At 38.9% G+C, this 16,909-nt stretch overlaps 1 protein-coding gene and 1 pseudogene across 1 annotated transcript; one reads left to right on the top strand and one right to left on the bottom strand.

Annotated features, from left to right (window-relative positions):
• Positions 1-7,451: 7,451 nt before the first annotated feature.
• On the bottom strand, positions 7,452-9,042 carry LOC143411483 (sperm motility kinase Z-like). Its single transcript, XM_076872249.1, is given in 2 exon segments — positions 7,452-8,369; positions 8,371-9,042. Coding segments are annotated over 2 exon segments (1,590 nt in total).
• Positions 9,043-9,494: 452 nt separating this feature from the next.
• On the top strand, positions 9,495-10,655 carry LOC143411484 (aquaporin-11 pseudogene; annotated as a pseudogene).
• The last annotated feature ends 6,254 nt before the right edge of the window (positions 10,656-16,909 follow it).

Here is a 16,909-nt window from a genome sequence, read left to right on the forward strand (position 1 = left end):
GTGTTTCTAGTGTTTTTAGCATGAATGTATGCTGAACTTTGTCAGATGCTTTTTCTGTATCTATTGAGATAATCATGTGATTCTGATCCTTAAATCTATTGATGTGATGAATTACATATATTTGATTTCTTATGTTGAACCAACCTTGCATCCCTGGAATGAACCCCACTTGATCATGGTGCACTATATTTTTTAAAAAACTTTTTTTTATAACTTTATTTTATTTATTTACTTTTTATGTGGTGCTGAGGATCGAACCCAGTGCCTCACCTATGGTAGACAAGTGCTCTACCACTGAGCTATAGGTCTAGCTTAGCACTGTCTTTTAAATATATTTTTGTATGCAGTTTTTCAGTATTTTATTAAGAATTTTTGCATCTATGTTCATCAGGGATATTGGTCTGAAGTTTTCTTTTCTTGATGTGTCTTTGTCTCGTTTTGGTATCAAAGTGATATTAGCTTCATAGAAGTTTGGAAAGATTCCCTCCTTTTGTATTTCATGGAATAATTTGAGGAGTATTGGTGTAAATACTTCTTTGAATGTTTATAGAACTTGACTGAGAAGCCTTCTGGTCCTGGGCTTTTCTTTGTTGGAAGGCTTTTGATGATGTCTTCACTTTCATTGTTGGAAATTGATCTGTTTAAATTTTTTATGTCTTCCTGATTCAATTTGGGTAGGTCATATATCTCTAGAAATTTGTTGGTGTCTTAATGATTTTCTATTTTGTTAGAGTATAGATTTTCAAAGTAGTTTCTGATTGTCTTCTGTATTTCACTGGTGTCTATGGTGATATTTCCTTTTTCATCATGAATTTCAGTAATTTGATATTTCTCTTTCTCTTCATTAGTTTGGTTAAGGGTTTGTCAATTTTTTTATGTATTTTTTTTCAAAAAACCAACTTATTTTTTGTTGCTTTTTGACTTGTTTTTCGGTTTCAATTTTGTTAATTTCAGCTCTGATTTTAATTATTCCCTGTCTTCTACTGCTTTTGGTGTTGATTTGCTCTTCTTTTTTTAGGGCTTTGAGACATATAGTTAGGCAATTTAATTGGTGACTTTCTATTCTTTTAAAGAATACATTTAATGCAATGAATTTTCCTCTTAGAACCACCTTCATAGTGTGTCAGAGATTTTGGTAACTGTGTCACTATTCTCATTTAAGTATATATATTTTTATTTCATCCCTGATTTCTTCAGCTGTCCATTGGTCATTCAACAATGTATTATTTCCAGCTTCTGGTTTTTATTTTATTATTGCATTCTAATTTCATTCCATTATGATCTGACAAAATACAAGGTATTATTTCTATTTTTTTTTGTATTTGTTAAGAGTTGCTTTGGGGCACAAGATATCATCTATTTTAGCGAAGGAGTCATGAACCACTGAGAAGAAAGTTCATTCAGTTATTGATAGATGAAATATTTTATATATGTCTGTTAAGTATAAATTGTTAATTGTATTTTTTATTTCTGTGGTTTCTTTATTAAGTTTCTTTTTTTAAGATCTATCGAGTGGTGAGAGGTATATTAAGGTCACTTAGTATAATTGTGTTGTGGTCTATTTGGTTCTTGAAATTGTGAAGGGTATGTGTGATGATGTAGGTGCTCCATTATTCGGGGCATAAATATTTAAATTGTTATGTCTTGTCAATGTATTGTTCCCTTAAGCAGTATAAAATGGCCTTCTTTGTCCTTTCTGATTAACTTTTGGCTTGAAGTCCACTTTATCTGATATGAGGATAGAGACCCCTGCTTATTTATGAGATCCATGTGAATGATATGTTTTTTTCCCATCCTTTTACCTTCAGTCTTTACCTATGAGGTAAGTCTTTTGGAGGCAGCATATTATTGGTTCTTATTTTTAAATTCAATCTGCCAGTCTATGTATTTTGATTGATGAGTTTAGACCATTGGCATTCAATGTTATTATTGAAAAATGATTTTTATTCCCTGACATTGTGCTTTATTTCTGGTTTTTATTTTGAATTAGTTTCCTTCTGAAAGTAATCTCTCATTCTTCTCTGGCAGCCTTTAAAATTCTGTCCTTATTCTGGATGTTGGATATTTTCATAACAATGTGACTTGGTGTGGGTCTGTTGTTTTTATTTTATATATTTGTGGTCCTGTAAGCTTCCTGTATTTGGTTTTCCATTTCATCCTTAAGGTTTGGGAAATTTTCAGATATGATTTATTGAAAAGATTGTGCATTCCTTTGATTTGTATCTGCAAGCCTCAACCATCCTGAAAAATCTTTTAAGTTTGGTCTTTTCATGAGATCCATATTTCTTGAAAGTTTTGTTCATGTTATTTTAATATCTTATCTCCATGGTCAGCTTTATCTTCTAGATTATATAATTTGTCTTTATTTCCTGAAACTCTCTTTTCCAATTGGTCTGGTCTGCTGGTGATGCCTTCCTATGAATTTTTAATGGTTTATTGATTTCTTCATTTTGAGAATTTCTGCTCGTTTTTTTTCTCTTTTAAGAACCTCTCTTTATTGGATCTTTTGCTTCCTGTGTTTTCTTCCTTACATCATTTTTACCTTTGCAGATCAATTTAGCTATGAACATTCTAAACTCCTTCTCTGTCATTTCTTCCACTGTGGTGTTATTGAATTATATTTATTTGTTTGAGATGATTTTTTCCCTTGCTTTTTCATGTTGTTTGGGTGTCTACTCATTTGACAGTATGATTTTGAGGCAGTAGAGTTTCTTCCCTGTGGACTTATAAGAACTCTGAAGGTTTCTAGTACCTTACAATTTAGGGGGAGACAGATAATACATCAACCAATACGAACCATTTATAGCATCCAACCAAATAGTTCCTGCTTAGATATCTATTATGTTAATTGTCACAATAAACAGAGATGATATGTTTAGTTATTGTCCACAGTTAATACAGTAGGATTATGTACATATTTACACTTTTAAGTTGTGAACAGAGATAGAAAAGAAATAATGTAGGAAATGATGCTTGTGAGGGAGGGGGAGAGAAAATAGAAGTAGAAAATATAGGAGGAATGATAGATCAGTTAAGGTTGGCTATTAGTAGAGGAAAAGATATAAAGAGGTTCAAGGGAAACAGGTGAGAGAAAAGGTGTATATAATAAAAATTTAAAAATTAATAGTAAAAATAAAAGTAAAATAGTACAAGAACAAAACTGCTGTAGTATAATGAAATATATTAGTCCTCAAACTTTTTATCTGTAAGAAATAACTGCCTTAGCAGCTGGGGTTGTGGCTCAGCAGTAGACCGCTTGCCTCGAACGTGCAAGACCCTGGGTTCCATCCTCAGCACCACATACAAAAATAAACAAGTGAAATAAAGGTGTTGTGTCTAACTACAACTAAAAAATAAAAATAAAATAAAAAAATAGAAAGAACTGCCTTAAAAAGATGTTAGGAATGAGAAAAACAAAAAAACAAAACAAAAACCCAAACAAAGCAAGACAAAACTAAACAAACAAAAATAAGTCTGAATATGTATAAGTGTCCATGAATCATTCAGGTCACAATTGAACATTGTTCTTCATTGTGTTCTTTAAGGTAAGTCTTAACATTTTCATTAAATACAGTGAAAATATCTGAAAAGAAACATCAGATGACAAATATTTTTTAAAAAGCAATCTATCATTTTCACCAGTTCATGAGCAAATGTTGATCTCTTTCTTAGTCAAATCCTAGGAGGGAATGATCCTGCTGTATTCTTAACAAAGCCTACATAGATAAATGTTCTTTTTCTACTTACTCATTACTCTTGGTCTGGTTAGGTTTATTATTTGACCTATTGGAGAAGAAGGCAATGACTATATAATAAATAATAAATCCATTCACATGAAGATGTTAGGGTATGGTGTGGGTAAACCATCAGTAACAGTGTTAAGGGAGAGATTTGGAAATTAGACAACTTGTTGACACTGTTCTGTGTGACCATAGGAAGTTAGTAATAGTTTCTTTGAATTTCAGTTTTCTCAATGGTAAAACAGGGGAGTCAGTGGCCTACTGGAGTTAGTTGATGAGGGTGGGTTGTTAAAATTCCAGAAATTTAATAAGCCAGAGAGTTAAATACTATCAGTATTAAAAAATCAAATCTCATGAACTTAAATTGTATGATAAATATGATTAAAAACTCAATATTGATCACTTTTTAGTTATAATTATTTTTAATTATTTTACTCCATTTTACCATTATTTATACTCTTAAGATTATTTATTGTATGTGTTTACACATCTCTTTCCAAGTTTGCATTCAGTGATGCCGTATTGATCCTTTGAAATCAGCCATGATGGGGATGTTTACTCCATGGAAATTTTTATTTATTTATTTAAAAAAATTTTTTAAACATTTATTTTTTAGTTGTAGGTGGACACAATATCTTTATTTTATTTTTATGTGGTGCTAAGGATTGAACTTAGTGCCTCACGCATGCTAGGCAAACGTTCTACCTCTGAGCCACAATCCCAGCCCTCCATGGAAATTTTTAAATGGTGCAAAGCAAGCTTTGACTTATTGCTTATTATCTCTAAACTTAAGAAAGTGATGAGAGAAAAAAAATAGAGTGAGAATTAAAATGTTGATGATGAGTAAACTTAAAATATGTCATGTCTGTGTTCCTCCAAACTGGGGAACTGCTATAGTTAGGATCTGGAATACCTCCTGTTACCCCACCATAGGTGGAAGCCTTGATCCTCAGCTGGTCACTTATTGGGAGGTTGTAGAAGCTTTAGTAGGTAGGGCCTAGTGAAGGAAGTTAGTTCATTGTGGGTGTGCCCTGAGGGGAATATTGAGATCCCTGTCCTTTCCTTTCTCTTTTGACTTTTTATTTCCTGGTTGTTATTGGGTGAGCTCACCTCCTCTACCACATGCTCCCACTATGATATATGTGGTGTTACAGGCCCAAACCAAGATGACCATGGACTAAAAATTCTGAAGCCAAAATAAACCTTTCTTCCTTTAAGTTGTATTTTTTTTTTTACAGTAACCAAAATCTAATCTAGAAACCATTCTTTCAGTATTTGAAAACTATCATTCAATTCAGCAAAGAAGTAGTTGACATCATTGAAATACAATTTTTTTTACTCCTTAAGTAAATTAAAATATCAGCGGATATTTATGTCAAAAGTGCATTCATTTATCAATTGTGTGACTCCATGTGTTGAATTGGACAGAAATCAAACTTATTTTGTAGTTTGAATTTGTGACACTATTATTGATGAAATAATTATAAAACCAACAGTGTAGCAAGTCACATCAGGGTGTAAATATATGGAATTTATAATATAGAGAATGTGTCCTTTTTTCTAGGTTATTAATTTTCTTGTTATAGAGTTGTTTATAACAATCTGTAATAATCCTTTGTACTTCTATTTTAACAAAAATTACTTCATTACAATAGTACTTCTATTATCAGTTGTAATGTGTTATGTTATTTGGATATAAGGTATCCTCCTAAAAAGCTCATATGAGACAAGGTAGCAATACTCAGATGTGAAATTAAGTTATGAGAGCTGTAACTTACTTAATGGATTAATCCATTTGGTGGATTAATAATTTGAAATGGACTACTGTAGTGGGTTGTAACTATAGGCAGGTAATATGTGATTGGAGAAAGGTCAGTGGGGGTTTGCCTTTGGGGTTTATATTTTGCCTCTGGTACCTTGATTTTGCTTCCTGCCTGCCATGAGCCAAGGAACTTTCCTCTACCACACCCTTCTGTGATGATGTTCTGCTTTACCTTGGGCCCAGAGCTGTGGGGACACCCATCATGGACTAAACCTCTGAAGCTCTGAGGAAAAATTAACTTTTCCTCCTTTAACTTATTCTTTTTTAGTATTTTTTTGTCACTGTGACTAATACAAAATGTATTCTTTTTAAAAAATATTTTTTAAGTTGCAATTGTTTATTTAAGTTTCACTTATTTATGTGGTGCTGAGGATTGAACCCAGGGTCTTGCACGTGCGAGGCAAGCGCTCTACCGCTGAGCCACAATCCCAGCCCTAATGTATCCTTTTTAATCTCTGGTTTTATTTTTAATTTTGTTTTCTTAATCTAAGATTTTATCAATTTTGTTTAAACCTACTGTTTTTGTTTTTATTTTATTTTATTTCCTGGTACCAGGGATTTAACCTAGAAGCTCTTAACCCCTGAGCCACATCCCCATCCCTTTCTATTTTTTAGTTTGAGATAAGTTCTCACAAAGTTGCTTAGAGCCTTGCTAAATTTCTGGCTTTGAGCTTGTGATCCTCCTACCTCAGCCTCCAAAGCAAACCTACTGTCTTTCAAGTAGATTTATAGGTTACACACCAAAAAGTCCACAAATTATAAACACGCAGACTCAGTAATTTCTAGAGTTGAACAACCATTATTAAAAATTTCTAGAACGTGTCCATCACCCCTCAAAATAGCCTTTTGTCCTTTCTCAGTCAATCCTTGCTACTTCCAGCCCTACAAAACCACAAATCTACTTTATATTTATAGATTTTTCCTTTGTGAATATTTTATATCAATGTAGTGATCATGTTATTTATACAGGGCTCATTTCACATTGCATAATTTTTGAAATTAATCTATTTTGTTGTTTGTGTATAATTATTCCTTTTTGTTGCCGCATACTATTGTATTGGATTTGGCTATTATTTTATAGACACTTGGGTTATTTTATGATTTTGGCTATAATTAATAATAACAACAAGTGTTACTATCTAGGGCTTATCATAAAATAAGCCCTCAAAAGTATATCCTGAAGTAATCTATAAATAAATGAATGAGTCAAGTTAAAGGAAGGAGGCTGGGTAGACATAGAACCCTTGGTTCTAGGCTGGCTCTGTTCCTAAATGTCAGTGCAATCAACCAGTCAGGAACATGACTTTGGCCTTTAGTGTCTTTCAACAGTGATGAATTTGACCTAAATTACCTCTAAGCTCTTACCTGAAATTTAAATATAAACAGACTATCTCAAACATGAAGATTTTTAACATTATGATGGTGCAAAAGTGAATGCAACTTTTCTAATTTTGTCCCCAATAACACTGGCTCAAAGTGAGCAAGTCTCTAAACTGAACAGGAGAGTGGGACACAGTAGGCCATACCTTGAAGAGTATGGCTGGTGGGCTCCTGCCTTCACCCTGAGGCCTCCCTCCCTTTTGTCTAATCAGCCTTAAAAAAGAAAAAATCTTTGGAGCATCAATTTTATTATACAAGTCATGAGAAACAAATTTATGAGAAACATTTCTCCCATCCCAGAAGCATGGGACAAAGGACAGAGAAGACAGGGCAGGGGGAGTGTCCCAGGGAAAACAGTCTCTGATGTCTCTTGCAGGTGGGAGCACAGGAGACTCCTGATGTCCAGGTCTACTCCTGAGTGGAACCCGTGTGGAGAAGCCTGTGCGAGGTAGCACACCTCCCTCCTGCAGCTGTTTTGAGTCCAGGTGACTGATGCCCATGCTGTGATGTCAGGATCCAGAGAGCACAGAGTCCTCTGGCTGTCCATTGGTTTGGTCTGTCTCAGCTGTCCATCCCCCTGGAGCCACTCTGTTTCTGCACCTATTAGATTTCTGACCTCTTTCCATGGGAGCCACATTTTTGCTGACACATGGCATACAACAGCACAGCCATTGAAAGCAGGTGGTGATCCTCCCAGCCACTGTCTTCCGGCCTCTTCTGTTGTCATGGGGTTGCCCTGTGGAGATGTCTTGGAAGGAACTGCTACTGTCTGTTGCTGCAGTCCACCTACTGAGAATACTCAAGGGGCTGGGCAAGTGGGACCCAGAGTCATGCTGGGAGGCTATGGCAGGAGTGGGAGTCCATGTAGGCAGAAAGCAGAGATTAATGGCAGGCAGGCTGGACCTTCTGATGCCTCTCAACCCTAATTGCTTGGCCTCCTCAGGCAGCTGGTTCTCAGAGGGCAAGAGGAGATTGTAAAGGGCAGGCTCACTGATACTCCTCTTTGGGAGGCCAGGGAAACTGGAAGGATCCAAGAGGTGTGGGCTAGGTCTTGGCCTTACATGCACAGCTTTCAGCTGGAAATTGTAGCTTGCCCCCTGGCTTATTTGATGCTGAAGTATCAGGTATGTAGCCATGGCGTCATCAAACTTTCTATTGGCCACAGACACCCAGGTATTGTATGGGTCACAGCCCATATCAAACAGGATTGCTATTATTGCAGGATCTGGGTGTTTGGGGAGTGGGTCATGATAATGATATGGTAAATACTCACTCTGCCTCAGCCATGGGTGCTGCAGGATTTGCTGTACTGTGGGCCGCTGCTTGGGGTTCACAGTCAGTAGTTTACAGATGAGGTTTTGTGCATAGGTAGGAACGTGGTGGGGGATTTGGTACCTTCCGCGCACGATCAGCTTCAGCAGGTGCTTAGTGGTGATTCCCCATAAATGGGCATTTCCCTGTCAACATAAAATACAGAATGACTCCCAGGCTCCAGATATCCACTGGGGGGCCCTCATACTCTTGCCGCAAGGCGATTTCAGGAGCAAGGTATGCGAGAGTGCCCCAGAACCTGTTCAACTTCAGCCCAACTATGAACCTGGCATTTAGGCCAAAGTCGATGAGTTTGATGTTGCCTCTGGCATCCAGCATGATGTTTTCCACCTTCAGGTCTCGGTGCACGACACCCTTCTTATGGCAGTAGTCCACAGCCCTTGCGATCTGCCTGAACAGTCTCCGTGCCTCCTCCTCCTGCATGCCACCAGCCTGGATGTGGTGAGATAGCTGTCCCCCACTTGCGTACTCCATCACGAGGTAGGCATTTTGGCCAGTTTCAATAACCTGAAATAGCTGAATCACATGTGGGTGGCTCAGAGTCATCATGATATCTGGTTCAGAGAGGACTGGAAACACCTGCCCCTCCTTTGGCAGGATTTTTACTGCCACCTCTGCCCCAGTGAGGAGATGGCGGGCTAGTTTCACCTGGCCAAACCCACCATGCCCAATGGTTTTTAGGAGCTGATAATGGTCTGTGAAGGGAATCTCATCACAGGAGCAGGGCTCCTGCAACACTGCACTAGTCTGACTACTCTTATAATTCATCCTAAGCAGGAACACCAACTAAGAATGCTAGCTAAAAACAAAAACAAAACAACAACAACAAAAAAAACCAAAACAAAAACAAAAAAAACACCAAAACAACAAACCAAAAATAAAAAACAAACCAAAACAAACTCAAATCAAAAAAACCAATATCCAAAGACCACAACCACAAAACATGCTATCTGGCAGCCCTATAGGCCACCACCAAGATCTTCCTATACTTATGATGGACAAAAACCCAGGCACAGCATCTCTTATAATACCTGCTCTTTGAAATTTCCTCACTTACTCCTTGTGAAGTCAGGGCCAGTAATGGCCCAGTCATGCCTGGGCAGAGCCCCCAGTGATTTTGAGTCCCCAGATCTTTGCCACTTTCTGAATAAGATTAAGAAAGGATCCTACATCCCCCACCACACACCCGCTTCCAGTAGCAGAAGGAGGCGGAGCTGTGCATGGCTGCTTGGCTGACCGTTGGCCCCTCAGCCAACGCTCAAGCACAGCTCCCTCGCCACCCCTCACCTCCTCTCCTCCCTGGCTCTGGTTCCAACCCCCTAACTCCCATTCGGGGAAAGGGTTAGGATCCCTCTGGTTTGATGACCCTGGGCCTCCCCCGCCTCCCACTGGCGTAGAGCCGGTCCACCCCACAGGCGTGAGTAGGGGCGGGGCTGCGGACTTCCGACTCAGGACCTCAGACCACCTCCGCTTGCGCAGGGGCAGACTCCCTGGTCGACTGTAGGGGAGACACGTCGCGCTGCAGTGGCTCTGGCCCCAGGTCTAGGAAACCTGCACTTCTCCGGAGTTTGTATTGTCCTTGGTGGGGCTGGGCCACGTGATTGCCCCCGCAGCTGCACAGGTCCCAGGTCCATCCCTTCTTCTTGGAGTTTCTAGCTCCCTTCCAGCTCCGTTGCCGCAACCACGAGTTACAATTACTTAGTGCACCTGGACAATGATGCTAATCTATTCCTCTTGGTGCATGACCCGACTCCGGTGGGCACTTCTAGCAACCTGTGTGGTGTGATGATACAGATGATGCTGGGAGGAATGTCCCGTGAGATAGGTGCGGTGTGGTTATTATCTCAGCTGGTTAGTACTGCATAAACACACTGTGGAATCTGGGTCTGGCCAAGTATTACTTCAGCGAGTGGAGCTTGGCTTACAAATCCCATCCTTGCCAATTTATCCTAAGCGATCCTCACAGAGGCCATCTACTCTTTTATCTTCCACAGCGCTCTGCTGCACTTCCAGAAGGTCTGAACCAAGCTTCCTATCCACATGCTGGTTCCAGGCATCATTCTTTAGCCTATGCAGGGGGAAATCTAACATGTGCAGTTATTTAAAACAGCAGTGGCACTTTTACTTCATTTAATGTGTTTTGATGCACTTTCCCTCAATTTTTTATAGTATATTGGCTGGCTCCTTCTTTAGGTATTTTCGATGATTTTCAGCTTTTTTTTTTTTTTTTCAGCTTTTTCCTCCCATGGCTTCATGAAAACAATACAATTAATAAAAAGGAAATACTATTCCAAAAGACTCAGTCTAAATTACAGGACGGTCAAGCTGGATGTGCAAAACACTGGCTGCATTGGATTCATCAATGTTTTAACTTCCTTTGAGGAAGCTGTCTTAAATTTTCATCACTAGAACTTAAAATTACTGTGAAAATGAGGTATCCTGAATTTCTCAGTGAAGACTTATTCTTTTGAGTGATGTATTAAATACTGCTGGAAAAGACTCATTAATTAAACTTCATATAGGTAAAAAAACAAAAAGTATTTCAGGAGCTTTGGGCTTCAGTGGGCTATTGAGCTGATATTTTACTTGTTTAGAAATTAAAATTTGTACAAAACTTCAATGGATTTTTTCATTTTAAGTCTAAGAATCTATCATTACTTTTGGCTTTGAAAGACCTCAACATATCTATACTCAAGGTATCCAATTTCTTTTTCTTCCAACTCTTGAATAATTAATTTCAAAAGGATGGTAACACCTCACTCACACTGTGACACTATAACAAAATGCTGTGTTCCTTAAGACACTGTAAAGTATTAACACCTATGAGGGTGAGAGGGAGGAGGGGTTAATCATGATTTCCCCATAAGGTCTTCTCAGATTTTTTTTTTTTTTTACTTTTATATGGACATGGTATTTTTTTCTTTTTTAAAAATTATTTGTTTTAATTAGTTTCACATGACAGTACAATGACCTTGACATATCATACATTTGAATCAGATGGGATATAATTTCTCATTTTTCTGAGTGTACAGGTTGCAGAATCACATTTGTCGTGCAGTCACAGTAATAATAATGTCTATTTCATTCTATTATCCTTCCTTTCCCCCATCCCCTCCCCTCCCCTCCCATCACTTCTCTCTACCCAATTTAAGGTGACGCTATTTTTTTTCTCACATCTTCATACATGTATTTTGTATAACAATGAGGGTCTCCTTCCACCTTCCATGCAATTCCCCTTCTCCCTCCCTTTCCCTCCCACCTCTTTTCCCTATCTAGAGGTAATCTTCTTCCCATGCTCTTTCTCCCTACCCCATTTTGAGTCACCCCCCTTATATCAGAGAAGACATTTGGCATTTGTTTTTTCTGGGATTGGCTAACTTCACTTAGCATTATCTGCTCTAATGCCATCCATTTTCCTGCAAATGCCATGATCTTATTATTTTTTAGTGATGAGTAATATTCCATTGTGTATACAAGGCACATTTTTTTTATCCATTCATCCGTTGAAGGACATCTAGGTTGGCTCCACAGTCTAGCTATTTTGAATTGTGTTGCTATAAACATTGATGTGGCTATGCCCCTGTAGTATGCTGTTTTTAGATCTTTTGGGTATAGACCAAAAAGAAAAAACAAATAACCCAATCAACAAATGGGCCAAGGAACTGAACAGACACTTCTCAAAAGATGATATACAATCAATCAACAAATACAAGAAAAAATGCTCATCATCTCTAGCAATCAGAGAAATACAAATTAAAACTACTCTAAGATACCATCTCACTCCAGTAAGAATGACAGCCATTATGAAGTCAAACAACAAGTGCTGGCGAGGTTGCGGGGGGGGGGGGGGGGGGGGGAGGTGTACTCATATGTTGCTGGTGGGACTGCAAATTTGTACAGCCAATTTGGAAAATAGTATGGAGATTCCTTGGAAAGCTGGGAATGGAAGCACCATTTGACCCAGCTAATTCCTCTTCTCAGATTTCTCATTGGAATCCCTGGAATGCAAAATGCAGTGGGGTTGATGTATTCAAAGTGCTGAAGGAAAAATGTGGAAGCCAAGAATCCTAGAACTAGCAAAACTGTTTTTCCCATAGGGGGAAGAAATGAAGGCATTCCCAGATGACTGAGTCCCTTTGTGCTGCATTAAGAAAATATCTAAGATTGGGTAATTAATAGAAATTAACTTCTTTCAGTTCTATAAACTGGCAGGTTCAAGATCAAAGCACTTCATTGCTTTATTCTCACATGAGGAAAGGGGCACTAGGGTTGAACTCATTCCCTTAAGCACCATCTCCCCCCATTCCCACCTGCCTGCAGATACTGGCAGTTGAACCCAAAGCTTCACACATTTTAGGCAATGCTGTACCACTGGGGTACATCCCCAGCCTTTTAACTTGAGACAAGATCTCACTAAGTTGCTCAGGCTGGGCTGAATGTATGATCCTCTTGCCTCAGTGTCCCAAGTAGACAGGCTTATAGCCTTTTGTATTTTGGAAATGAGGTGTCCCCCCAAAACTCCTAAGTTAATACAGGAATATTCAAAGGTAAAATGGTTGGATTGTGAGGTTGTAACCTAATCAGATGGTCCTAGTTTCAATGGAATAAACAGGTGGTAACCACATACAGGTGGAGCATGACTAAAGGAGGTGGGTCATTGGGGACATGCCCTTGGAGGGGTGCTTCTTTCCTGTGTCTTCTTCCCCTCTTTCTATTTCCTTGCTTCCATGATGGGAGCAGCTTCTCTCTGCTGGGCCCTTGACCCATGATGTGCTGCCTCACCTTGGGCCTAGAGCAATAGAGTTGGTCATCTATGGACTGAGATCTCTGAAATCATAGCCGTGGATAAACGGATAAACTTGTGATCCTCTAAGTTGTTCTTCTCAGGAGTTTTGATTACGGTGACAAAGAAAGCTAACTGAAACAGAAATTGGTACCAAGAATTTGATTATACTTTGCCATGTCTTGAGACTCTGTGTGAGGTTGAATGTAAAAATGATGGACTAACTTGTTAGAGTCTGTAAACAAGTCAGGGTGGCACCTGGCATTTTGCCAGAGAAATGTTAGAGTCTGTAAACAAGTCTGGATGGCGCCTGGCAAAATGCCAGAGGGAATGGTTTATGAAGTAACAAAAGTGAGCCATTAAGTGTGGAGATTCCTTATTGGTTGACTGCTGTATCTAGTTTATGCTAATTAAGATAAGCTGTGTGGAATATATAAATATCGCTCTGATCCTACAATAAACAGCTTCCACTCCTGCTGTATCAATGTACACAAGTTGTTCGTCACACACACACACACACCCCCCCCCCCCCCCCGGTTATTTTGCTGCAGCCGGACTGTGGCACTAACTAATCTGGTGGAGGAGCTTTCAGGATAGCACAATGTTCAGTCACTGACATGGCTATTGATGGCAATCTTTAACCTGGTTTACTGTGAGAATGGGGAGGGGAATATAGAGCTAGCAAATTTTAAATACTTGCAGTTTGGCCAGAAAAGTACATGTAAAGCTGGGGATTAGAAACTTGTGCTTCTTGAAGAGATTACAACTTCTAAGGAGATGCTAAGTAGTTTGCACAAACACAATAGGAAAGATACCTTATGGGCATCTCAGTAATTTGCAGGACCCCCCTCCCCCACCAAGAGCTCCAGGGAACAGAATAGCTTATTTTTTTAAAGAGATCATGGGACCCTCTGCTGGTCCAGGGGATGCCTAAAAATTTGTTCACCATGATGAGGCACACAGGCCCTCAAAGGCCACTTCATCCTTGATTCCACACACAAAGCATATACTTGTTACATTGTGACATCAGTAACTGAGGGGTTGAGAGTGGAGATGTATAGGAGTAGCCTTCTGTATGTTACTAAAGTTATAACTCCAATGATTTCACATTAGTATGGTGTTTCTTTTTCTCATGTTAAAAGGAAAGCCCATTGAAAACACACAGAAATACCTGTAGAACATATCTAAAATTAAAGAGATGGGAAAAAATATTTAACTTCAAAAATCAACTAGATAGGAGAAAAGATAATCATACAAGGATGCAAGTCAAAGTGAATCAGGGGCTTGCCTAGCTCTCCATGTAGGTCCTATATGCCTCTTGTATTTGGTTTTCCAATTTGTTCCTTGCCGCAGTCTGGCTGGGCACAAATCACGAGCCACTGAAGCAGGAACAAACTTTATTTCTGAACTCCACCAGCACACTCCACACATGCTCCCAAGGAACTCTCCCGAACTCCATGAAGCTCCTCCAGGAACCCCCAACCGGAAAATCCTCCTCCGACAGTACCCCAACCAATGCGAACTCTTCAGGAATCCCTGGGAGAGCTCAACCGGAACTCAACGGGAACTCCATGAGAACTCAGAAGTCATCATCTTAATGGCTCGCTGGAATCACCTCTCAACCACTACTTCTGGCAAAAATGCCATGCGTCATCCTGACTTGGCTATGGCTTTCAACATCTCCCCCTTCTATTTAATTAAACAATAAGCAATGTGGCTTAGGGACCGTGCCTGTTAGGTTGTCCAATATACTACATATGGTTCTTACCCATCATCGGATGAGCTGACCTCAAGGCGTCAGCCTCCTGTCTTAGGTTGGTATCACTGCAATTGGATCTTACCTTCACTGACTACTGGTCCAGCATACAGCTGTACTTGTGGATGGGCCTATGCAACAGTGGGGAGGTGAGGTTCTTTGCCTCATCTCTCAGGGTCCCCAAATTTGGCCTTGGTGCCAGTGGGCGGGTGAGGTTCTTTGCCTTACCTCTGTTGGCCCCCAAATTTTAGACCATCACTAGCAGAAGGGAGGAGGATGCAAAATGCCACAACACCAAGGCAAATGACGGCTCTTTTTGGAAAAATTGTACCACCAATGACACCATCTGCAAAGATACTCCAGCACTACCACAATTCGCTGCACCAAGAGATAGTTCACAATGCATACAAGTGATACATAGTCCAGGTAAGTTCTGCAAGAAGTTCAAAGAAGAGGAATCTATTAATATGTCCATTTCCTCCCAAAGTAAATCGACTCCTTGATTGAGCATCACTTGTTGAGTTACATTTTTCATTGATGCATCAGTTTATACAGTTTGTTGTGATAGCTATCGCAGAAGCTGTAATTTGGTTTTATCTTTGTCTTCACCGGCACTGGGATGAAGATAGGAATTCTGGCAATAATGGCTAAAGAAAAAATTATGTAACATTCCAGCAGGCACTAAAAGAAAGCAATTTTCTAAACAATTTACATTACCTTGAACAGAATTATTAAATATAATGAAAAGGAAAGGTGAAAGTAAACAAACAGATCTGTTAACCTCCTTTTTTATTCACATATTAAAACAATCCTCAACAGCTGTTTACCCAATTTAAATTAAACAATTTAAAACAAGTGAATAAAAAAAAATTTGGATCCATTTTTTCATGAGCGTTCCTCATATATGATATATGACATACGCACATACAGACATACAACACAAAACACAAGTGTGCACACAAATGTACAACACATAAGGCAATAGTAAAGACCTTGTAGTTTTTCACAGGTGAAATTTCCATTGCAATATTTAAAAACTCCACAGTCAAAAAATAGAACTGATCAGAAAAACATTAACCTAGGTCTGTATGAGCTCAAAAAATAAAATAGAACTTCATGATGTGGGAAAGGGCAATAATAAAATAGATAATGATTAAAGCATCCTGGTTACCACCTGGGTTTGACTCTTATTTGGATATCCCATCCTTTTTCCTGTAATTTGCATATGGGTCTGAAGGTATTCCCACAAGCAAGCCTCAAGGTTTTTTACATTTGAAATAGGCCTTAATGGTGTTCATTATTCATTAGCCTCCAGGTGTGGGAGAACCACTGTTGCAGATGTAAGAATAACCAAGCTGGAGCTCTGGATATCAGCTGTTATGGATTTGGGTCAAATCATCTTCTTTTTGGTCTGTAGAAATCGCTTTGGTTAGTCTCTCTGGAATCCAAATCGGCTGCTGTTCTCCCTGTGGAAACACACAAACAGAACCCCAAATCCAGACAATCACTGGGTCAGGACCTTTCCATTGTCCTGTTAGAATATCCTTCCAAAGTACCTTAGGTTTATGTACATTTTTTGGACACATATGCCTTTCTGCAGCACTAAGCCCTGATGAATCCAAATTTTAAAAGTTTAGAGTAAAAAGCGTTATTTTAAGTTTATCTTTGGGGGATATATACCCCTTTCCAATTCCCTCTTTTTGCTTTAATAAGTACATTTTAATAGTTTGATGAGCTCTTTCAACTATGCCTTGTCTCTGTGGATGGTATGGGATTCCTGTTATACGAGTAATGTCAAATGATGAGCAAAATTGTTTAAAAGAGATAGAAGGATAACCAGGGGCATTATCTGCTTTTAACTGTTTTGGAATGCCCACAGTGGCAAAATTTTGTAAGCAATGAGCTATAATATCTTTAGTTTTTTCTCCAGCATGAAGGGAGCCCGTCAAAAATCCAGAAGAAGTATCAACTGTAATATGCAAATATTTTAATTTTCCAATTTCTGGCAAGTGTGTGATGTCCATCTGCCAAATATGATTAGGTATCAGTCCTCTAGCATTGACTCCAAGATTAACTTGTGGTAAAAAGGTCACACA

Source organism: Callospermophilus lateralis, chromosome 12 (genome assembly GCF_048772815.1).
Source record: "Callospermophilus lateralis isolate mCalLat2 chromosome 12, mCalLat2.hap1, whole genome shotgun sequence".
NCBI lineage: Eukaryota > Metazoa > Chordata > Mammalia > Rodentia > Sciuridae > Callospermophilus > Callospermophilus lateralis.